General features: G+C 46.0%; 1 protein-coding gene across 1 annotated transcript; it reads left to right on the forward strand.

Moving 5' to 3' along the window:
• The first annotated feature begins 725 nt into the window (after nt 1–725).
• LOC118787720 (synaptotagmin-7) lies at nt 726–13,912 on the forward strand. The gene is made up of 5 exons (XM_036543353.1): nt 726–870; nt 8,609–9,633; nt 12,198–12,366; nt 13,222–13,388; nt 13,529–13,912. The coding sequence occupies exons 1-5, from the start codon at nt 726–728 to the stop codon at nt 13,676–13,678; spliced, it is 1,656 nt and encodes a 551-aa protein (XP_036399246.1). The 3' UTR covers nt 13,679–13,912.
• Nucleotides 13,913–23,665: the final 9,753 nt, after the last annotated feature.

Here is a 23,665-nt window from a genome sequence, read left to right on the forward strand (position 1 = left end):
GTAGACTGCCTCGGCAGTACAGGACACCTGGAACTTCGATGGAAAGGAAATACTTTCAATGAAGCCTTTGGATGCGGCAGCACTGGCAGGCCAGTAACATGGGGTGGACAGCCTCCTGAGTCATGGCATAACAGGTTAATGTGTTTTTGCGTCTCTGTCGCTTTCTCTCAAGAATGAGTGCCGATCAGTAAAGGGGCACTTTGACATTTTCACAGGACTGATACTTCGGCATGAAGGAAATTAAAGCTAAAAGCAAAGATCTCTCCAAGTTCTTTATCAGGTTAACAATAGCGTGACAGAAATGATTGGAAGAAAAACACAATCCCGTCCTCCCAAAAGGATTGTTAATGTTAGAAATAGACAGCACTGAGGGAAATGTGTGGACTTTCACAGTGGGCTTGAAAGAGGAGGCTGGGGAGGACACAAAAGCTGAGATCAGAGACAATAAATTGCTGGAGCTGAAACCAGTGAAGGCGGGTGTCTGAGCTGGGCAGAAACAGGCAAAGTCACTGACAGGAGAAGAGAGGGAAGGCCAGGGGCTAGGTGCTGGTTGTTAGTATCCAGAGGAAACAGGTTCCAGTCTGTAAACCTGTAGTGGGTTGATATACAGAGTGAGGGGAACTGGCGTGATGAATGAAGAAAAAGCGCAGTAGAGCGCAGCAGAGAGAATATTACCTGTGAGAGGGGATTCAGGAGCTTTGCAGAGGGGCGTCCCAGGTTCCGCAATGCCTTACCAGGATGAGGAGTACCCCGGGCAGCCGCTGTGGCAATCAGTGCTGTTCTTCTGCTGCAAGGGCATGATCGAGGTGATCATTGTCTTGCTCTTCATCTGGCTCCTGGTGCAGGTCCTGTTCACCAAACACCTGGAAGGTACTGACTCAGACTCAGCCGGTCTGGAACTTTCTCCCACACTCAGATTTACATCTGTTCTCTCCCTATATTTGTGTTCTCATGCAGTCTCCCTGGCACCCATTCTCATCCGTTCCCCTCGTAGATTACTGTTGTCAACCCAAAAACCGTGCCCTTCTTTCACAGTCATTTTTATGCACTCAACAATGCATCCATTCTCACCCCATGATATTGTTCTTATTTCGTCCACCTTGCATCCATTCTCTTTCCTGTACATTTGTATTTAACTTTAAATGCGTTTTGTTCATGCAGTATAGCAGGCAGTGGGGGTGCTTAGGGGTGCATTGCACCCCCAGATGGACCTCAGCGCACCTTCAGTTGTCTCCTTATATCCCGATGTCTGCATAGTATTTATGACTTTTTGTGCCCCCCTGTGGATTGCAATTGCACCCCTCTGTATTTTCTCCTGGCATCAGGCCTGCAGTACAGTACTGTTTTAATACAATCCAACTCAGTTCTGTTCTCCATATGTTGCCCTTCCTTGCTAATTCCAGATTCATCACATTTTTTCATTTGATTTGTTGTCCATGTTTACTGTTGACCTTCCTCAGGGCCACAGAATACTTTCCTGCAGTGAAATAAAAAGCAAAGAGGCACATTATTGAAATGGTCTTGTAACATCCCTCTGAAATTAACCAGCTCCTTCAGCTGTATTGGTGGAAAGACAGTGTGGTTATATTTGGGTTCATAGTTTTCTGCTCTGAAGTGTTCAGTTAATAATGCATTCGTCAGTTGCAGTAGTTTTCCGATGAGTCAAATTGAGATTTGTCTGTACAGTGTGAGCTACTGCAATGGGAGAGAGTGCATAAAACAAAGCAATGAAACTTAAATAGGATAAATAGCCACTGACTTTCGCTCTGTGGTTTCCACAGGGAGAGGTGCTCGCTGAGACAGGAAGTTGCTGCTCTACCGGTCTTATTTCCTGTCTCTCTCCCACCTCTGGCCCAGGGACACAGCAGGGCTCTTACTAGCCCGGCCTGTTCACCCAGAGGTGAAATGAGTGATCGTATATAATTTCAGCTTGGAAAATGAAAAATTGGAAGAGAGTACTCTCGCTCATTGATTTCAGTCCAAACTGCTGTGAAATCAGTTTAGAAGTTAATGCACACGCTGAACAATATTTCCATCAAAATAATTGTTCAAATAAAACATCTTTAAATTTGCTCTATTCTGAGTTGTCTGCAATGCTCAAAATTATATTTTAGGTTTGTATTTAATCTTTCAAATATTTACAGTATAGAAGCCCTCCCGACTGACACTATGATTTTGCTGTTTGTTTTTGAGCCTTTTACTTCTTAATTTATTATTTTTACTATTACTTTATTGGCTGTAGTAGTAGTATATCAGTAGTAGCGCTGAAGGTGCAATATGTGTGTCCTTGTTCAATGAATAAATATTATTTATTCATTGAACAAGGACACACGTGTTAGACCTTCACTGGTGCATCAGTAAAATTCTAGCTTTGGCAATGATGACTGAGTAATACAATCTTTTGGTGGTGTGGGATAATATCCACAGCCAGTTCATCAGTCACTGTATTGACAACATTGGAAACCAAAGCCAATGTTTTGAGGTTTGCCACAGCCAGACAGCATTCATCATTTTTTGAAATTTTCTTGGAGGCACCACATTTCTCAGAACAATCCCATTTTAAACTATATCAGTACTGATACAGAAGAATTTATTGGAGTAAACAAAATTTATGAGCTTAATAGAGCAATGTCCTTTTGCAGTTTTTTAATTGCTTGGCAACTGTGGTTTAAGACTGCAGCTTCGGTGATCCACTGATTACAGCCCCAAATGCAATCACTGAACTTTTAATGATTTTTGGTTCCTTCATACAGTTCTCTTCACTCTTCACACAGAGGTCACACTGAAAACTTGTTTTGCAAAACATTCACCACAAATGCAGTCTGGGAGTGCAGATTCAACCTCACAGTCTTTTTCTCACAATATTCTCAAGCTTTTTCACAATTGAAGGAAATCTGTTGCAGCAGTGTTGGCTCATTCACCATGTATGAAAATACGGAGGGACAAAGCTTTTGATTCAATGACCAGTCTAAAGTCACATGTGAAGGGACACATCAGGTTGGTCCCCTATTTCAAATAAAATGGAAGCAGAGGAAATAACAGAGCCACCTTTGACAGATAGGTGTGGGTGAATGCTGAAACTGATGTTCAGCTCAGAAGTGACAGAGGGTCAGCAGTTGCCCAACTTTGTTGTCACCTGGGACAATGTGAGATTCCACCGCAGGGTATCAATGGTGTATCTCCCACCATACTCACCTCTGTTCAGTGCAACTGAGGACATTTTCAGCATGGTCTCGGAAAGACTGTGACCATAGCCATTGTGTGTAGGTCATACTCATTAAGGCCATGGACTTAGACTGTGACAATGTCACCACAGAGGCATGAAAACATTAGATTTGCCAAACAAACCTTTCTTGTCTGAAGTGTCTGACCAGGGAGAATATTACAGTAGGTGTGACGTGGATTAAAATCAATTCCATGATGCAAATGACTAGCAAGATATGGGATAGTAAATATCCATTCTTTGTAGTTAGCCTTAAATATTTTGTTAATTTTATTTTCAGTTTTTTGAATCGTGACTAAATGACTGTATATTTAAACTCCTAATTTGACTAATTATTTTGATTTGATTTTAATTATTTTCTTGTTGCCTATCTGATGAAGAGTTTTTTTAACTGAAAAATAGTTTTGTTGATTCTCTCACATTGTAGCAAAGGGCGAGAGCAGTCACCCCACTCAGCCTCAAACCCGGGTCTACAGGGTACCAACCATGCGACTTTGACCGCAACGCCAAAGAGCCAGGCTCGTTGGTATGGCAGTCAGAGCGCATACTCAACCATAGTGACAGCACTCCGTCACACTGCCCTCCCCTTCGGGAAGCACACTCATGCACTTCACGCACCATGGCGTCCCTCACGCATTCTCCTGCCATACTTCTCCCATCCCAGGGTGCCCCACTCACCAGTGCTTCACCCATCCCTGGAGTCCCTCACACTGTGCTTCACCCATCTCTGGGGTCCCTCCCTCACACACCGGGGTCAACCAAACCTGCGGGTGCCTCATAAGGCTCACACACCGGGCACGCCTCCGATGACCTCGTGGCCAGCCATCCCACTTCTAGCACCATTTGTAGCAAAGGGCGAGAGCAGTCACCCCACCCAGCCTCGAACCCAGGTCTATAGGGTATTAAACATGCGAGTTTGACCACAATGCCAAAGAGCCAGGCTCGTTGGTATGGCAGTCAGAGCGCATACTCAGCCGTAGTGACAGCACTCCGTCACACACCTATTCTCAACATTAGCACTATTGGTTCTAATAGTGCATCCAGGCAATCGAGAAAAAATGCAAGCATCTGGAGTTGCTGTGGTAACAGCAACTAGATGCACAGAATGCAGTGATGTCAGGTGCATTTGTGATGAAATATTATTGTGTGTAGTATAACTAATTGGATTCATTCTGTTCTGTGTGGACAAATGAGGAGGTCTGGGCGCACGAGTAAGGAACTGTTACAGTGATTAGTCATCCGCATTTCAACAGATTCAGGCAAGCGTGTCCGCAGACAAAGGGATGAGATGTGTTTGTTGCCCGGAGCTCAGATCTGTCTTAAAATAGCTGCTCCTCTAAATTGTGTCCTAAAAAGCTGTTGAATTAACTATTTGAATTGTTGATGCACAGGAAAATTAGTGAGATTATGCATACCTCTTTATTGAGTTTTCTGGGGGGGGGGGGGGGGGGGGGGGGTTGCACACCTGGCTGCATCTGAGGTGTTTTCAGGTTCCTGAAAATACAGGGGAGATGCAGAGGTGGAGCAATGACTGCGTACGATAGTTTGTTTCATTAATCCACTTTGTTTTTCCCCACAACTATGCTGGGTCCTCTTCGGTTGATTGTGTTTGTTTGTGTGTGTGTGTGAGAGAGAGAGAGAATCAGAGAGAGGGGGAGCAGAATAATGCTGATAATGGGAGATGACAGTCTCCAAGTAATGGCTACCATGTGGGCGGGATGCCTGTGCCATTCAATAAAGAATTAGCAAAGGAAAGAGAGAGCCGACAGCAGCGTCTGAGCGCAGTGCCTCAGTGTGAGTCAGACAACAGGGGGTAGGCTGGGCTACATTTTGTGGGTGTGCGTTTCGCTAGCAGGGGGTATAAGATGTACATAATGACCCTGACATAGAAATAACTCTGTAAACCCTGAGAATATCGTTACGGCTTTATTCATGTGAGATAAGCCATGTTTGCCACGATTATTATCAGCTCAACTAGACAACTAGGCAAGAAATGAATGAAAAGCGAAGGGAACTTGTATTTGGAATAATAATTTTCCTGATCTGCTGTGTTTTTTTTTTTATCATTTTCATGAATTACAGGAAAATTAAACTTTCATCAGCAACTCTTCCATTATTCTTGGCCGTGTCCAAAGTTGTAGTACTGTATAACACTCCGTTTGCGCAAATCACATTTCAACATAATGAGATAAGTGGTGATACTACATTGCATTACATATGGTGATTTTGAATCGGACATCGGTTTTATGTGCACTGCTCAGCAGTAACACTATCACATTCGATCAAATTAAATTAATCGGCGAGTAATTGGCGAGTCTTGTTTGTGCTGGCATGCTCCTTAATTGTGTAAATCAAAAAGCGACCCTGGCAGGCGTGTATTAGGCAAAGGGCACTCTCTCATTCCCTTATTTGTTGTTAACGACCCGCTACTACGCACAGTTACGCTCAGTTCCCAGTCAGGTGTACACACTCCAGATACTGGCAGTGATGCATAAAATCATTCAGTAATGTCTGTCCAAGTCCTCGTTCCACAGGGTCAATCATTTACTTACAAATAAATTGCTTCTTAATCATTCTAATTTTCCTCTAAATAATTTTCATTCTAATTTCATCCAATTCTAATTTCCATAGTTAAACTATATAAAGTTAATCGCCTCAATAATTGCCCTCGGTAACTTGCACCCCCCACTAATAACGCCCTCATATTTTAACTGTTCCAAATTCCATCAACACGGCAGCTTGGCGTAGTTATGCTTCACCTTGGTCCTCTCTCCACAGGCGAGGGTGGGTGTTGAGATACACAGTGCGCCCTCTCATTGGCTCGACGGCAGTGAGGGTCTGTCTGTGAACGAAAGAGCCGCGGAGTAGTTCCCTATGAACAGGCTGCGCAGGGGGAATGGGTCAATTTCAAATAGCAGTGACGGTGGTGACATTGAAGTAATAATCTCAGTAGAATAAAAGAAATGTCGCACTTTGCGTTTGATGGTAAGGAGCATTACTTTTATTATTCTCTTCTCGTCTGTTTTGGTGCATTCTGCTTGAGGGCTTAAATATGCTGAGGTGTTTGTGTAAATCAGCCGGATTGTGAGAAACAGTAAGAGATTCCTGCCAGATGTAAATCTGTTCCATATTTTGTTTTGGAACAATCTCTGTTGATGGTTTTGCGAGCAATTAGGAATCACGTGACAAGCAATTGTAACAAATTCAGGAATTAACACAGTCGTTAAATTTCAGTTCATTAAATATATATATTTTTTAAATCACAGAAATGTATTTGCAACAGATTACAGACCGGTTGCTCACGAATTTAACATAAACCTGATCATTTGAGAATGGTGACTGTTTTGGGACCATGAAAGGTATAGCAAGATGAGGCAGGTGTTAATTACAGACCCATACCTACTGTTTACCTCTTTGATATTTTCAGTTTGCGTTTCTCCTGTGTAATGTGCCGGTCTTGTGACATTGTAAGTGGTTTGTTATCAGTACACTGTTAACCATAGACGCACGTCAGATGTTTAGCTTTGCATCCCAAGAAGTTTCTGTTTGAAACTATGTATGTTTATCCCAGCAAAGTGGTTGCCATGAGCAATGGGCGTTATTTTAGTTCACTGACATTTTTGTGTGTTTGTATGTTACAGCGATATGAAAAGGCATTGAAAAAGAATGGTTATTGATGTATTTATCACAGACGTCCAAGGAGGCAGATATGCAGTTTAATAAAACAAAATTTATACTGCACATTTAGCTGGATAAATTCGAAATGGGTAAACTTGTGATCAATGCTATTCTGGAATATTTCAGGGGAGGAATGAGTTGACGGATCGTCGATCATATTTGTTGTGTTGGAATTTTCGGTTTTCATTGGGTATAAATGGGAACTATTAATGCTAAAAGAATATTTGAATATTTAGAGATAAACAATTATCAAGCATTTGTCTTAAAATGCTCATTTGGTAACATGTCATATATATACATACATACACACACATATATATATATATATATATATATATATATATATATATATATATATATGCAGAGAAGTATGTTTCAGAGTTTAATGCAACTGAGCATGTGGAGGTTTACTTGCATGTATGTACATATTTAGCGCTGACGTCTGGTCATAAGTGGTTAGTGCCACTTAATTAGGTGCACTGGGTAAGTTGCTCTAGATAAGCGTTTGCCAAATGACAATAATGTAATGTATATGTTCTCTAAATAACTGCTGACTTTGCTGACCAAAGACCAGGTTTTCCTCAAGGTCTTTTACTTAGAAAGGATGCTGTATAGCATTTAATAAATGCCACAAAGCCTTTTACTAGACACAGTGAAGGCTCGAGCAACAATAACATAAAGGACACTCAGTTCTCATTATATTCCCCTAAGCAGTTCCACGGGACAAACCTCATCTTCTGAGATGAGTCATTGGTCACCTATTCTCTGCTCTTGCCTCGTTAACCAACTCCACCATCTCCGCCCACTTATCACAAATAGGATGAATTTCAATATCATAGCAACCTCTCCGCTGGTTTTCAATGGGAGCGGTGATGTCTGGGCTGATTTGGGTTTGGGTGTTTTAAGACGTGTTGCATTGGCAGGTGTCAAAAGGGACTGGGCAAGTATTTGCTTGCTACATCTACTTTTCCTGGGTCTTTATCCTGGAGTAAGTTTATGTGGCATTGTTGAGACACATTTATACAAGACAACAGTGCATGCTGGGGAGCTATGAGGCTGGTGGATTTGACTATTTGATGTTAAGCATTGTGTTTTCATGCTGGGTGTTTATACTCTATCAGCGACATTGTTTAACTGTAATGTGACTCTCTTTAAAGGCCACTGTCCCTGTCCTTGCCATCCTCAGATTTATTTTCTGGCTTATTCATCTCTACTAAAGTTATATTCACTGGAATTGCATCGATTGTAACTGCATGCTTTCAAGAGCTAGGAAATACAGCCGCACCATGGCCATTCTGCTGGTCTGTTTTAGATCTGTGGCAATTCCTCTTCCAAAGGGGAACAATTAGCTCTGATTAGATCCCACAGATATTTCCTGTATAATCTGATAATGCGTTAGAATGAAGAGGGTACAGAAAAATAAGATAATACTCCTTGGGTTATATGGAGCTCAGTGCACGACAGTAAATGAGACGAATACCACATGATCTAATAGGTTTCTGGCATTAATTAATGACAGTCATTTGTCCTCTGGTGTTCGTTCAGATAACAGTGACGTAATTGAAACAGCGATAAACAAAGTGAAGGAACAACATATGAAAGGATTAAAACTACGTTGCAGTCATGTCACTTCCTTTATCGCGATGTATTACCTGGCAGTGCACATCTCTTAATGAGGCCATTTCCTGTTTGTCACTTCCTGTGTAGTGCACCTGCAGGTCCTGCTGGGAGTGGGCCTGGCTGTCTTCTGCTTCTGCCTGATCCTGGGCTGCATACTGTGCTGGCGCCGGGGGAAGTCCCGCCCTCCCGAGGACAAAGAAGCTGCGGTGTCACTTCCTCCTGTGCCCGTCGAACACGTGAACCTGGCCCTGAGCTCCTCCCCCTCCACCGGAACCATCCCCATAAAGCAGCAGTACGAGGAGCTGGAAGGGGACGTGCTGGAGTACCCCCCGCCTTTCGGCTGCTCCTCCCCCTCCGAGGATGACTTCACCGCCCTGCCCTTCGTCCCGCGTCCACGTGCGGGCTCTGAGCTGAACGAGCACCCGAAATCCTGTTTCCCCCTCCGCCGGCTCAGCACCCCTGTGGCCTCCTCCACGCCTTACAAGCCCATGGTGCACGGCCGGGCCTCCCTGCCCTCTTTACCCAAGCTGGGTCTGGTCTCTAAGACACGGCGGGCACTGGAGCGCCGCTGCACGGTCACAGGCGACAGCTTCCTGTACGGCGAGCACAGCCGTCTGACCGGCCCTGCCCACTCCTCGCACTCTGCCCTGCAGTCTCTCTCCGCCCCCGAGGAGCCGCCCCTCCTCCGCTATGGCTCCAGCTCCAGCTGCAGCAAGCCGCCCCCCCGCCTCCACTTCACCCTGCTGTTCGGCCCCGCCCGCGGCACCCTGACGGTCACCGTTCTCAGCCTGTCAGGGGCCGCCCGCCGTCTGGGCGGGGTCTTTGTGCGCGCCAGCCTGCCCCCGCTCCGCCCCGCCCCCCTGCAGATGTCTGCCCGCCGCCGGAGCCTCAGCCCAGAGTTCCAGAGCCAGAGCTTTGTGCTGCAGGTGGGCTCCGCGGAAGAGCTCCGCGGCTGCACCCTGCAACTGGCCGTCTTCGCCCGCGACTTCTCTGGCCTCAGGGAGGTGGCGCTGGGCGACCTGGAGCTGCCTTGCGGGGACATAGACTGGGAGCCTGACCACACCATCACCTTTACCAAGGACCTCAGGCCAGCCAAGTACAGGCTGAAAAAGGTATAAAACAGCCAAGTACAGGCTGAAAAACATATAAAACCCTTCCAATGCCACACCACCCTCAAGGCCAGCAAAACTATAGGCCCCTTCTACTACGAGACAGTCCACCCAATAGTGTCCAGCCATGACCAAACACTGAAATTCACTTGTTGAATTTCAACAGCACAACCCCTGAACAAACTACACCTGTTGCTCACACATGGCTTTGAAGCCAGCTCGTAATGCCAGCTTATTACTGACTTTTCAGTCTGCTTCATCTGTGGTAAAACCACATGACGTATCACACTTATTTACAGAAGATTTAGTCCAAAGACCTGAGCCAGGTTTCTGTTGCCTGTTCCCAAGTCGCTGTTTGATGCAGCAAGATTACAGCCCATTGAAGGAGAGCAAACACGCGCTCACCCACTGCATGCCCTTGCGGAGCCATGAGGCTCTGAGTCAGAGGGCACTGCGGCCATTCCGCCCACTGAAAGAATTCCTCCGCTGTTAGCGCCCAGGCACTCCGCCATGCGGCGGCCAGCGTGTGGGAGGCTAGCGCGTGGGAGACGCGTGAGCCGCTGTCATGCGAAATATGCTTTTTAGCCAGCGATTCTGCACAAGCAACCCTGTCCTGTCAGTTGCAGGGGAGGCTGCCAACTTGACACTGCGGCCCATTTGAGGCTAATGTGTCGAAACGCCTCTGCCACACGACTTCAGAACAGAAAGCCTCCAGCAGATCACTCAAGGATGTGGAAAGCTGCCGGAAACATTGCGGCGCTGATCTGGCCTTAATGTTTCTGTCAGACCGCTGCTGTGCTGGAAGATATTCAGTGATGTAATGAGGGTAAAAGAAGAGGACTATTTTAGATGAGCAGGGCGTGGAGAACACGCAGATTCATAGCCACTGTGACATACATAATAATTTTGAAATACATTATTTTAAAATTAGACAGGTCAATAGACCATTTTTTTCTATTAGTGGTCATCTATTGATTAAAATACTGAATTAGACCAGATAGGTAAAATGTGGCTTGGAGATGTAAAAGAGTTAAGAGGGACACGAAGGCAGGGAACAGAGATGGTGTGGTGTTGTGTTGGAGAGAGTGGGGTAGTTATGTGAAGGGGAGATGGTGTGGTGTTGTGTTGGAGAGAGTGGGGTAGTTATGTGAAGGGGAGATGGTGTGGTGTTGTGTTGGAGAGAGTGGGGTAGTTATGTGAAGGGGAGATGGTGTGGTTATGTGTTGGAGAGAGTGGGGTAGTTATGTGAAGGGGAGATGGTGTAGTATTGTGTTGGAGAGAGTGGGGTAGTTATGTGAAGGGGAGATGGTGTGGTGTTGTGTTGGAGAGAGTGGGGTAGTTATGTGAAGGGGAGATGGTGTAGTATTGTGTTGGAGAGAGTGGGGTAGTTATGTGAAGGGGAGATGGTGTGGTTATGTGTTGGAGAGAGTGAGGTAGTTATGTGATGGGGAGATGGTGTGGTTATGTGTTGGAGAGAGTGGGGTAGTTATATGAAAGGGAGACGGTGTGGTGTTGTGTTGGAGAGAGTGGGGTAGGTATGTGAAGGGGAGATGGTGTGGTGTTGTATTGGACAGAGTGGGGTAGTTATGTGAAGGGGAGATGGTGTAGTATTGTGTTGGAGAGAGTGGGGTAGTTATGTGAAGGGGAGATGGTGTGGTGTTGTGTTGGAGAGAGTGGGGTAGTTATGTGAAGGGGAGATGGTGTGGTGTTGTGTTGGAGAGAGTGGGGTAGTTATGTGAAGGGGAGATGGTGTGGTGTTGTGTTGGAGAGAGTGGGGTAGTGGGTGTGGTGATGAAGTGGTGTGAGGGGGAGACTGTGGGGGAGAGGAAGCAAGGTGCTGACAGGACCAGGTTTTAACATTAGGAGCAGAAGGTTCTTGAATTGGTTGAAAGCCTGCTATGTTGGCCCCTCACAGGGCTTCACCTTTTGAAGCCGGCTGTCACTCATGGCCCCCCAAGGCTTTGCCTGCGTGGGCATAGCTCAGTGATTCCCTCTGCCCCGTCACACTGCTGACTTGAGACCACACATGCTCTGTCCATGTCATGATGCCAGAACATGAGGTGGCCATTGCAGTTATGTAACAAGCTTGCCATTTGGTATGCCAGCCATCTGTGTACATATTCAGAAGAACTTCAGCGTAACATAATCTTTTCAAATAGAAGCGAATATAAAGGAATTACTTGAGCAATGAGTACTATTTATGAAATCTTTCTTAGAAAGAAGTGATTTGGATTTTGTTCATTTTTTTGGACATTATATTTAAGTCACATATAATAACATATTTTGCCACGGTGATGTGAAGGTACATGCATGCGTTTACTGATTTTCTCAGCTACGGAAACACAAGGCAGTGTTAAACTCATGCTTAGACCCAGTTAGTTCTAAGCGGAATCTGAAGTCCATTGGCACCTAGGGAATTGTTGTTAGAAATGACACTCTGCTAGGGTTTACTGCCTGTGAACTGTATTTCATGTTGTTATGTAACACAGGCAAAATGAAGACACTTCTGTTTTTTCCCTGCAATAAAGGCTTTTTCCCCAGAACTGTCACTTCCTGTTTCCTCACAGAGCCTGAGTTCCCATGATTCCCTGAGTCGGAGGGGCTCCGCGAGCGCTCCCCGGGTCCTGGGTCAGCTCTTCGTGCTGCTGCAGTACCAGACGCTGGCGCATCGCATCAAGGTCATGGTCCGCAAAGCCGAAAACCTGGCTAAGCTGTCCCGAATGCCGGGGGCCCCAGGTACAGCGGTCCTCCTAAACTCGCCGTTCATTCTCACACACACCCAGTTTTCCTATAAACAAGTATGTTCTGTGTTTCCCATGGTCTATGGTTCTGCGGTTCGCCTCATCAAAACAAAGTTGCAATAAACCATTTAAAGGGCCGATCATAAACTGGTTTAAAGGAAAATTTTTCAACCACTCATAAAACGTAGAAATGCATGACCAATAAAATGACAAGACAGTTAGATTGGTCACCAATAAGCCAAAATAAAGCGACACTGTGTTAGTTTGTGTTGACTAGTCTTCTGTACGATTTATGAAATCGTTAATAATAAAGATTTTCTTTGAATTGCTTTGTAAAAAGAAAGGGTTACCCAGGAAACCAAAAACAGAAGCCAGAAAGAGCAGTTCCTCAAATATTGAGCAGCACTAGTTTTTGGGGTGGAACATGATGTGCACCGGGAGGTTACGCAACCCCCTGGGGCAGCCCTTGCTCTGGTTGGTGAGGTAGAGTAAGCCGTAATGTTCAATCAAAGGGATTAAGCCTTTGTCTTACGGGATCCGAGGGCTCCGGAGGATCATGTCATTTTTTTTAATAACATTGCATTTTAATCCCGGTCTCACTGCTCACAATCCTCCAGACGTTTTTCTGACTCCCTCCGACCCGGATTCATCTGATGAGATTGGTGCCCGGCAGCTTTATGGGTGCAAGACTGCTGTAGATTCAGTGTTTAATGATGTTCGGTTGTGTTCTATAGTAGACTGCTGCAAACAGTCGTCTGGCACGTGCTTCTGGGAAATGTAGTGAGACTCAGCAACACTGTGAGTGATCTGAGGGAATCTGCAGCAGCCACTGATGTTTTGCCCCCCACAGATCATTATGTGGTCATCAACCTGCGCCACGAGGGCAAGGTGATCGGCACCAAAGAGACCAAGGGAGCGGCTGGGTACAACGCTGTGTGGAACGCTCCCTTCCTGTTTGACCTGCCCCCTGGTGATGTCACTGAGCTCCCCCTCGTCTTGGAGTTCATCATCATGCAGGTAGAGGCTGGCCAGGATCAAATAGTGTTTATTTACTTTGTGTGCACTGCAGTGTGCAAGATGCAACTTTCCCTCCAATTTCTCGAAGCCGTGACTCGTGTGAAATGAGCAGCAGCGCTGTGCCTCTCTCTCTCTGACAGGGGCGGATCTACACGAAGAACAGCATGCTGGGCCGTGTCTTGATTGGCAGCGAGGCCCCGGAGTCAGGGCAGGTTCACTGGAAGGACATGTGCAGCCGGGGGCAGGTGGAGACGGCGCGCTGGCACACCATCCAGCCCGAGCCGCTGTAGAACGGGACGCCGGAGACCCCGCAGCTCCAACTGTCCATTTCACAAACCCCATCCCCCACCCCGAATAAAACTCTCCACCCCATCGCTGGAACCGTAGGCCAGAAGGGCCCGCTGTAGGGCAAGGGGCTGTGCCCTATCCCAGTGCAGGTGTGACCCCAGACACCCTACCAAGCCCCTCCAGGTAACATGCGGGTCCAGATACACCCTGAGCCACACTGGTATGTAGAGCTCATTCCGTACACCAGAAAGTCCAGGGAGCTCAGGATAGGGACATAGCAGAAGGCCATGTGGAGCTGCTGTAGTGCTCAGTATATCTGCACCTGCACTGCTGCCTCAGTGGGGGATCAGACAGAGCCAACTATCAGCATGGCGGCTGCTGCAGGTCTGGCCCGCAGGACGCCTGAATGAAAATAAGCTAGCACTGTTTGTGGGAGACAGCCTGTAGGGGTCACTGTTGAAAGCGTTTCACGCTGTGTAAACAGGGAGGTTTTGTCGGCGTGCAGGAAAAAAGAATAGTGCTCTCCACTACAAAAATACTCTCTCACCTGTGCCCTCAAGTCATTTCAGATAGTGACTTCCACGGTAATCCGGTTCTCTCCACTACAGTGCTCTCTCCTTGCTTTGTCTTCTAACAACCGTTACCTACATCCTCTTTGCATGATTCTTGTGTCGGCCAATTTTGTTGAGAATAATAGTCTTATTTGAGCACTACAGACCCTTTAAGTTGTGTTCCACAGAGACTTCCCCATTGTAAAGTGATTTTAAGGGCCCGCGCCTTATTTCTGCAAAGGCCAAAGCATGACCCCCATGACCCATGATCAGAGATACAACAGGCAGGTGAACAAGGCCGGACAAGACACATCCCAGCTGCAGACGCACACACACCATGGCCATTTGCTGCTGGAGACACCCCCTCCAAACCATCCACATTTCCTATTGGATGCTATCAAGGGATTTCTTTATGTTATTTTGAAGATGTCAATGTTCCTCAAGGATATAACATGTCTGGTGTTAACAAGATTGTGTGGAACTTGCATATTCTGTTCTCTGCTTTTAAATAGAAATAATATTTAGCTGAAAGTCAAATTTAGTTGTGTAATGATGTCTTTAAATTAAATTAATGCAATGCAAAATCAGAGTCATCTTGGTTTTTGCTGATTTTCTTAAAGGTTTTTCAGAACATTACAATAATATTATTACAATGTTACACAACAGTTTTTTTTCAAACATGCTTTATCACAAATATTATATTAGAACTAAATCAAAGAAACCTTTTAAAGTCAGGAAACATTGCTAAATATTCTTACAAATTTTATTTAGGATTTATTAGGATCTATCAGTGATTTCTTCATATTTGTCAAGGAAATGAAGTCATGTTTTTGAATGAATTCAAAAGTAAAAAGGACGTTAAAGATACTTATGAATATATCTGAATTTCCTAAATGCACTGTGCGTTTTAGAGTACAAATATTATGTTATTCAATACCTTGGGTGCTCTCACGTCAACTGAAATCACCTCCACTGAACGCAATGACAGCAACAAATAGAACATTTGATAATTATTCATATTAATGTTAATGTCATGCTATTGGAATGCATTGATGTGAACTATTTTTATATTTAGAAATCATCTCTTACGATTTATAAGCTTAATCAGAGAACCATGCACTGAACTGCATCAAATCAATTCAGACCGCTGACGGAGTCCATTACCGCTATAAGTCCCCTGGTGTAAACCGAGGCAGAAAATGCTATTTGTAGCACAAGAAAATTCAGAATAGCAAAGACGTTTTAAGGACATGACTGTTAAGCTAAATACTGCACAATAAAAACTCATGTTCATTCACTGTTGAAAAGTACATGGGAATTGTGTGACACCCCTCACACACGGAGTTTCAAGTTTAGCAGGGTGTGTGCCTGTTTGTCTGTATGTCTGTGTGTATGTGTGTGTGTGTGTGTAACCATGTTTAAATGACCCTGCAGTTCATATGAATGCATAAACTGAAGGCAATGTGCAAGTTAAACCAGCATCAAGTAACATGATTCTCAATAAGAGCAAAGACCTAAAAAACACTCAATATATCGGACAATATACCGGACAGACATTTGTACAGATTAGTCGGATCTGATTATCGCAGATTAGAAGACATGGATGCAGGACCCGACTCTCCCTGTGAGGGGCTACCAAATGCGTGATCATGACAGGAGCCGGCTTCTCATTCCAGCCCCAGCCCTTAGTCTGCTCATTTAGGAAAGGGCTCCTTTTAAACCAAAGTTGATAGGGCTATATTTGTAGAAGCCCAAGGCACTTCTATGAAGATTGCGAACACAGGGGAAGTAGATTAACCCCCTGTGTGTTTAATATCTGCTCCTTGCCGGCAGAGTTGGATAAGAGGCTGCACTATTTTCCCCAGAAGCAAGCGCTTCTCTGGGGGAGCGGGGACAGAGCACAGCTTAGGGGAGTGATATCCGCAGCAGGTTAAGATGTGGATTGGGAATGGAAGGTGTAAATGGTTCAGATCTTGGGGTGTAAGAGGGAGCTATATTTCTGGAGTGGACAGGAGCAATACGTTACATTGCATTACATTAGCGCTACTCAGAGCATCAGAGCTACTTAAACAGTGTATCTCATAAAAAGGCATCACAGGGACACTACCACAAGCAGGACACTACCAATGACATGTGCAGTGATAAGAACAGCCACCAGTGCCGAACACACCGCTGAGATCACTAGTGTGCACCTGGTGCACCAAAACAGAGGGACTCACACCTTGAAGTAAAATGTCTACATGTAAAACTACACATGATGGGAACTCAGCAGAGGAGCGGGCGGCTCCAGCGACCGCCCTACCTGTCAGCCTGTGTGTGGGAAAGGTGTGAGGTGGAGTAGAACTGCAGTGATCTGTAAAACCATCTGCAGCCGTGCAAGGAAGGGTCTGACAGTGACATCATGGTAAATTAAGTGTTATTTTTGAGATGACAAGTGTCCTCCTGAGGAGTTGCACTTCTAGTTCAGAGACAGCAGTTGGATGTGAGCGGTTAGCCATAGCCTTGTTGGGTTTTTTTCAATGCCCAGACCCCAGGTGCTCAAGGCTGTGCTTTACAGAGGGCTTGGTTTGGTGGCAACACCCAACACCGGTGCTACCACCGCACAACCGAGTGACGCTGGAAGCTTTCCAGCATCTGACGTAACTCCACACGTTACAGATGCCCGTTTCCAGGGATATTTCTGATGTCACTTATCTGTGCTTTTGGAGCCGGTCTCCTGTCTTCCCCAGCTCCAAAGCCGATTACGCAGCCAGTGAAGTGAGATCTGGCCGTCACATGTGAGCTTATCATTCTCCTGCTCTCTGTCTGGGGGTCTGACTGCCCCTCCCTCTGCAAGCTGGGTGATTATTGCTGGCTGGGGGATTAATGATGAGTGACGATTGTGTGTGTGTGTGTGTGTGTGTGTGTGTGTGTGAGTGTGAGTGTGTGTGTGTGTGTGTGTGTGTGTGTGTGTGTGTGTGTGCGCAGTGTGTGTGTGGTTGATGCTGGTGCGTGTTTGTGTGTGCGCGTGGGTGGGTGTTTGAATGTGTGTGTGGTTGATGCCGGTGTGTATGTGTGAGTGTGTGTATGTGTGTGTGTGTGTGTGTGTGTGGTTGATGCTGGTATTTGTGTGTGTGTGTGTGTGTGTGTGTGTGTGTGTGTGGGGTTGATCCTAGTGTGTGTGTGTGTGTGTGTGTCTGTCGGTCTGTCTGTCTGTCAATGTTTTTGTATTTTTGTGTAGTTGATGCCGGTGTGTGTGTGTGTGTGTGTGTGTGTGTGTGTGTGTGTGTGTGTGTGTGTGTGTTTGTGTTGTTGATGCCAGTGTGTGGGTGGGCTGAACTGAGGGAGGTTCAATCCACAGAGCACGGCAGACTCTGATAAACTGTAGGCGGCTCAGAGCCACGACCACAGAGCATTAATAAAGTCCTGTAAACTGTTTGGTCTCATGCTCTGCTGCTCTGTAAGCATGGCTGCATGTTTCTTTATTGTGCATTGTTGCACATGTGTCTTATTCCTTTGCAAATACAATCATGTGCCCAGTGAAAGGGCCATACAATAAATAAACCTGCAACAACAATGTATGCAAGTCAATATTTACAAAGACTGAACACTCAAGACAGCAGCTGAATCAAATTGCAGCAAAGGGGACAATGCTGGTCAGACTGTTATTTTCATTTTTTAACTTAGGTAGCTCAGTTCTTTTAATTCATCTGTCATGGATTCAGATGCCACTTAGGGAGTACAATAAATGATACTGGTATCAAAAGAGCACTAGAATCAGCACACTGGGTGCTCTGACATCCTGACAGTGGGAAAAGTGAAGCCTGAGTGCTCCCCTTGTCCATCTCTACTGTGCAGATCCTTTCTGAATTGAACCACTTGTTCCCATCATCCCTCGCTCTGGATTTTCTGGTGCCCCCCGCTGACTGTTGAGAGTTAAAATTCATTGCTGCCCCCTGCTGGTGCTCCAAATCCTACAGCAGTTCCTGCTACCTTCCCTTACAGCAGCACAGTGTATCCAAAGTTTGTATAAGACAGAAGGGGAAGAGACCATTAATGACATTACACTCTCAAATCAAAGGGGAATCACTTTGATGACCGACTCCGGGACGAAGTTGCTTCTCAGGCTCTTCAAGTGAAAGCAAATTGCTGACCAGGGGCTGAGTCTTGTTAAATTAATTGGCAGAGGCTGATTCTGATTCAGCTCGATTACCATTGGATTTGACACAAAATATTCTGCTTTGTGTTAACCAATTCCGTGTTGGTCATGGGCTGGGGCTGGGTGACCAGAGAGTCGTGGGACAGTGACATACATGCAGGAGAAAGACAAATACTACACAGAAGCTGTTCTGTGTGAGTTTTTTTTTTTGTACTTACATGAATGAAGACAGTAAAGCTCCAGTCTGCCACACTAGTTTCCTTCCTTCTTCTATTTATACCTCACAAGCAGAGACAGTGCCAGTAGTCTGCGGTGCTCAGGTCCTCCCATCGATCCACTGTCTGCCTCATTGGCTTGGGTTGACTCTACGCTAATCAGTCGTCCAGAACTGTCACAGAGAAGGTTCTTCATGACCTGCTCTGCACAGGTTTAGGGGGGCTGGAAGGGCTTGAGCCCCATCCCTACTGATACTGAAGTCAAACGTGCCCTTTCCTGTCAGACCCACCATTGCTAACCCATGCCCTTTTTAAAATCTGAGACTCCGCCATCCAGAATGTCTGCCCGCGATCCTGCTGTTCAGTGCTTGTGCTACTGAGTTATTACCAGTACTGCTATTGCTTTTTCTATTACATTTTCTGCCCACACCCTCATTGAAGTATTTATGGTGTTGTTATGGCTGTACTAACGCAGTTGTGGACTGCGTTCTCCTCAGAGCCCCCAGAGGTCATTCCGCTGCTGAATCCTTTACAGCAGAGTGACAGACATCCGTGGCCTTTGACCTAACCACTGTCTCTCCTTTGTTTTAGAAAGGGAAATGCACTGCCTGCTCTCCCAGCTGCGGCCTGGCAATCCCTGTGCCAAGAGCACAAACACCGATCGTGTTGTTTGTGTAGCTTTGAAGAAATATCCCTACTTCAGATACTCTCATTTAACAGTTCCTTTCTGCAACTCTGTCAGTTGTATTTATGCAGCCGAATGGGAATCAGGCTCCTACAAATAATCCACAGTTGTGTTCCCAGACCCTTCGAAACCCTGATCAAATAGTTTGTGTTTGTAGCTAAGCAGACCATATTCAGACACTGTCCACATTCATAAGAGACCTGGTGCAGTATATTGGGCAGGTACTCCTTGTTTGTCTAATATTGGACCCTACAGAACCTACCCACCTCCAGTACCTCTGAGGACTTGGAGCTTGAGGGTCAGAATATCGGTGTACCCAGATCCTCCTGTCTTCTGTGTCTGTCAGTCCTCCATCTTACTCAGCTCCACCAGTCACAGCAGAGAGGGAAAGGGCCTTACTCAGCTCCACCAGTCACAGCAGCGAGGGAAAGAGCCTTCCCCAGCTCTACCAACCACAAGCAACTCTGCAGTTCCTGTTGCTGCTGCTCCAAAAAGCAAATACCCTGCACCAACAGCTTGTCTTACTTCCTCTCCACCTTCATTAAGAAATCCATTCAAAAAACAAGAGAGATTTCACCAAGCAATGCCAGAGTGGCTGAGTGACACATTAGTTTACCTTAAAGCTTAAGAAAGAGTTATTCTTAAATCACACAAAAAAATTAAACTATGTCACTGAATTTGTGTAAGGATTTTGTTGTTTTCATTGTTGTTGTTGTTGTTCCACATGTTTTTTTTTGTCAGTCGTGATTCAGAGATCATGTCAGCCTCTGAGATTCACCAGCCAGGAGCGTCACAGAGGTGGGACGTGTTGCGCATTGGCTGTTTTCCATTCGTGCCCTAAATGGAGGGGGTGCAGGTCTAACGGCCGGGTAATTTCTCGAGGGGGAGCCTCTGAAACGCGCCTCTCGCCGCAGGTGGAGCAGGCGGCCGTCTGCGTCCGCCCGATGACTCAGACGCCTGCAGCCGTACGACCTTGAGCTTCCCGTGGAAACGGCGCGCGTTGACATTTACCGGGTCTTTCTCCCACCCCCGCGTAACGAAATTACGGACTGCTATTTCGGGGGCCGGTGGAGGCAGCCTTTCCACTGCTGCTAGCCTCACTCTCAACCCGGATGAGTCACCTGCCTCTGTGTCTCTGGAAGGGGAGGGAGCGGCAGTGATGGGGGGTCAGGGCTATCGATCGCCTTTTTGTCCTCCCTCACGCAGCTGGGGATCAATACCAGTGTTCCTCTGGAGAAAAGCCAGGGGAGCACTGAGGCTGATGCTCTCTGCATGAGTGAACCCTGGGCAACAGTCGGGCTTCACAATTGCAGACAAGTGGTTCTGCTAGCACATGATGCACAAACACGTGGGCGTCTCCGCCCTGAGCACTGAACTCAGGCCTGATGCCAAAACTGGCATCAAACATCCCCCACTTCTGATTCTGTGTCCCTGAGACGGGCTCAAAGCCTGGCCTTTTAAATGGGGCTCAGGCAGGAATAGCTTGTGCAAAGCCCTCTTGAATGGGGCCTCTTCAGGTCTGTCTCTGGAGTTAAAGCAGAGGTCAGAGACCAGCTGCACCTTAGTAATTGCCCCTCTGAGTGCCTCTAATGGACAAACACTGGACAACGGAGTGACATCATTGACTGGAACGGCCAGGCTGATAGAAAAAAATCTCCACAATTTGCAGTAATTGCTCTGTTGCTCAGATTTGCTGGGAGAAAGAGCTGGTCTGTGTGCGTAAGGGGGCTGAAGGGAGTCAGGGGCTGAGAATATTTCCAGGGATCAGTTCACCAAACAGTAAAGTCCATTTGTGAAATATTCCTCAGAACACTACACCTGTCTTTTGATCTGATGGGATTGGAAAGCTTCTCCAGGTCTCCTCTGAGTATGAAGAAGTTCTTAATGTGATCTGGAAGTACAGAGTACAACTGTCCCAAGTTTCTGTGACCAACGCTCAACGGGATCCGGCAGGGTTTGGGTGAGGTCCCGCTGGCTGCGGTTCTGGGACAGCCTCCGCTGGGGAGCGGGCCGGTCAGACATCTCACGCAGCGCAGAGAGGATGGAAAAGTCATTGAGGGAGAGAGCGAACAGGCTCAGATACATCTCATGCATCACATGCTGTATTGGGGTACCACAGGCCATTGTTCACCCTGATGAAATGTTCAGATGTATTGCGTGGTTTCCAGAAAGAGCCGCACTGTAAAAACACATCCGTTGTAAAAGTTACTGGAAGAAAAAAAGGGGAGGGTTCATTGGAGGGAAAGTGAGGAGAGCTTTCTCATCGTGCCCTGCCCACCCACGCGGTCTCACCAGCTCTCACGCTGAGCGCTGCGGCCAGATCAGGGCCCCCCAGGCCTGCTCCTCAGGGGGAACAGTCAGCAGTTATTCCTGTCCTCTCTCACTCTCTCACCCCCAGTCTCTGTCACAGACAAGCGTCAGGGCTCCGTTTCAGCCCCATTGTTTCCTAAGTGACATGTTTTCTTTTGGCTACCCACGGAGACCACACACACAGACTCCTCACTCTGTGTCTGTACCTCTGTGTATTGTTGTTCAATAAAAACAGAAACCACATATTCTCAGCAAGCCACCTGCAATATTTCTACGGTATGTATTACACTGACATGGTGCGTTACAGTCAGTAAGTGTGAAAGCAATTCAGATATAATGACTTGTCGTTCTTCAATAGCACAATATTAAATGATATACCAGTAAGCTTATAAACATCACACAAACCACATAACATATGAAGTGTTATGATCACTGTGACATTATGGAGAGAAAAATAGTACGTATGGGATTACATGGGATGTATGTGGACTTGTTTTGAAAACCACTGAATAGGAATTATTAGATATGGTTCAAAATAAAGCCAGAGACAATGGCATGTTATGCCTAACTTGTTGCCATCTTGTCCAGTAATATATATCATTTTTGATATCATAATTTTAAAACAATATCAATATCCTGATACCATTTTCATTCTTATTTTTAATTTTTCAAGTACTGATGGCACCATATCAAAATAATGATTTTATTCACACAATACATTAGATGTGCATACAGTTAATGAAACGTCTGAACAGCATTAGTCTTTCTTTACATTATTTCAACTCCTCAGCAAAATCTACAGGAAATTACAAGTCATAAATCTCATATTTATTACATATGTATATAAAGCACATATGGATTGTAAAATTACGCAGATACTGACATATGTTTTTACCATACAATAGACCTCAGGCAGGCCTATTTGAACTTAGATGGATCTTGGTATTTAAGTATTGACTTGGGTTAAGAGATACTATTATAGAATGTGCTTTCTGATTTCATACAGTGTTTCATTCTTCTCAAAAACTTATTCTGGAACTCTATTCTATAAAAACGGTTCGGTACGGTTGGTGCCGTCTCTGCAAAAAAAGGATGAGTTACATTTCCCTCTTGTGGTCACACTAAGTATAACATTTGTTGGCCCAAGCGCAGCCCAAAGTAACTCGACACTGAAATTCCAGCCGGTGTCGGACTGACACTTTCAGTCGCTGGAGACAGGTGCCTTTTGATTGCCAGTGTGTGGCTGAGCAACGTCGAAGTCAACCAGTCTCAAAACAATTTTACTCGTGTTTGAACTCCAAATTTGTATGGGTAATGAATCGTATCGGGCTACTAAGATCTAAAATTTCTTTAGTGAACAGTAAGGTTCTGAGCGTCCCGGGGGACAATAAGCCGAGACTAACTTCATTATGCGCACATCACATCCAGGGCCTGCGAATTGCTATAACGAATGCTGCTCAGCACTTCAAAGTGGTGCCCGTCTGTCTAAATTTGCACCAACTGCCTGCGACGCAGTTCTCGCCTGTGGCACGACTGCCCATTTCTCTTCATTCAGGTGAAGCTGACGTTTCGCCCCATTCATAAACCAGTGGTTTTGATTATAATAATGTCATACTTTAAGTCATGTTGAAACAAATGGACTCCTTTCCCTGTTTTTTTTCGGTCGGACCCTGCTTTCAATTTAAATGGCCTCGCCGTAACTGCGCTGCCGCGGATTCCAACATCTGGAGCTCAGTTCGTGTGCGAGGAGTCATTCCTCGGGAACTCACGGCCCCGCTTAAGTCCATTTTGAGGAGGAATATGCAGATGTTTTCCCTCTCCGAGCGGGTCCGTGAAATGATGATTAATGATTGCTCCTGCACGGGCAGCGCCGGGCTCACGCGCCCCGCTTGCGCACATCCGATGCTGATTTACCGAGCTCGGACCGCTCCGCTGCCTTGGGATCTTTGGTCGGGGAGCTCTGTTCGAACAGCTCCGGATCAAAGCGGTATAAATCAACGGAGGCCAGAGCAGGCGGCCAGCTGTCCCTTCTGCAGAAGGAAAAAACATAAGACTGGATTGAGCTGTAGATGCAAACGTTTAGGAGAGGC

Source organism: Megalops cyprinoides, chromosome 13 (assembly GCF_013368585.1).
Source record: "Megalops cyprinoides isolate fMegCyp1 chromosome 13, fMegCyp1.pri, whole genome shotgun sequence".
Lineage (NCBI taxonomy): Eukaryota > Metazoa > Chordata > Actinopteri > Elopiformes > Megalopidae > Megalops > Megalops cyprinoides.

Bases quoted from the DNA above. Each gene is read 5' to 3' on its own strand.
- LOC118787720 (XM_036543353.1), top strand. From the start codon at position 726: ATGCCTTACCAGGATGAGGAGTACCCCGGGCAGCCGCTGTGGCAATCA. The intron at 871-8,608 runs GTACTGACTCAG...CTTCCTGTGTAG, and splicing joins GTTCACCAAACACCTGGAAG to TGCACCTGCAGGTCCTGCTG. The intron at 9,634-12,197 runs GTATAAAACAGC...GTTTCCTCACAG, and splicing joins CCAAGTACAGGCTGAAAAAG to AGCCTGAGTTCCCATGATTC.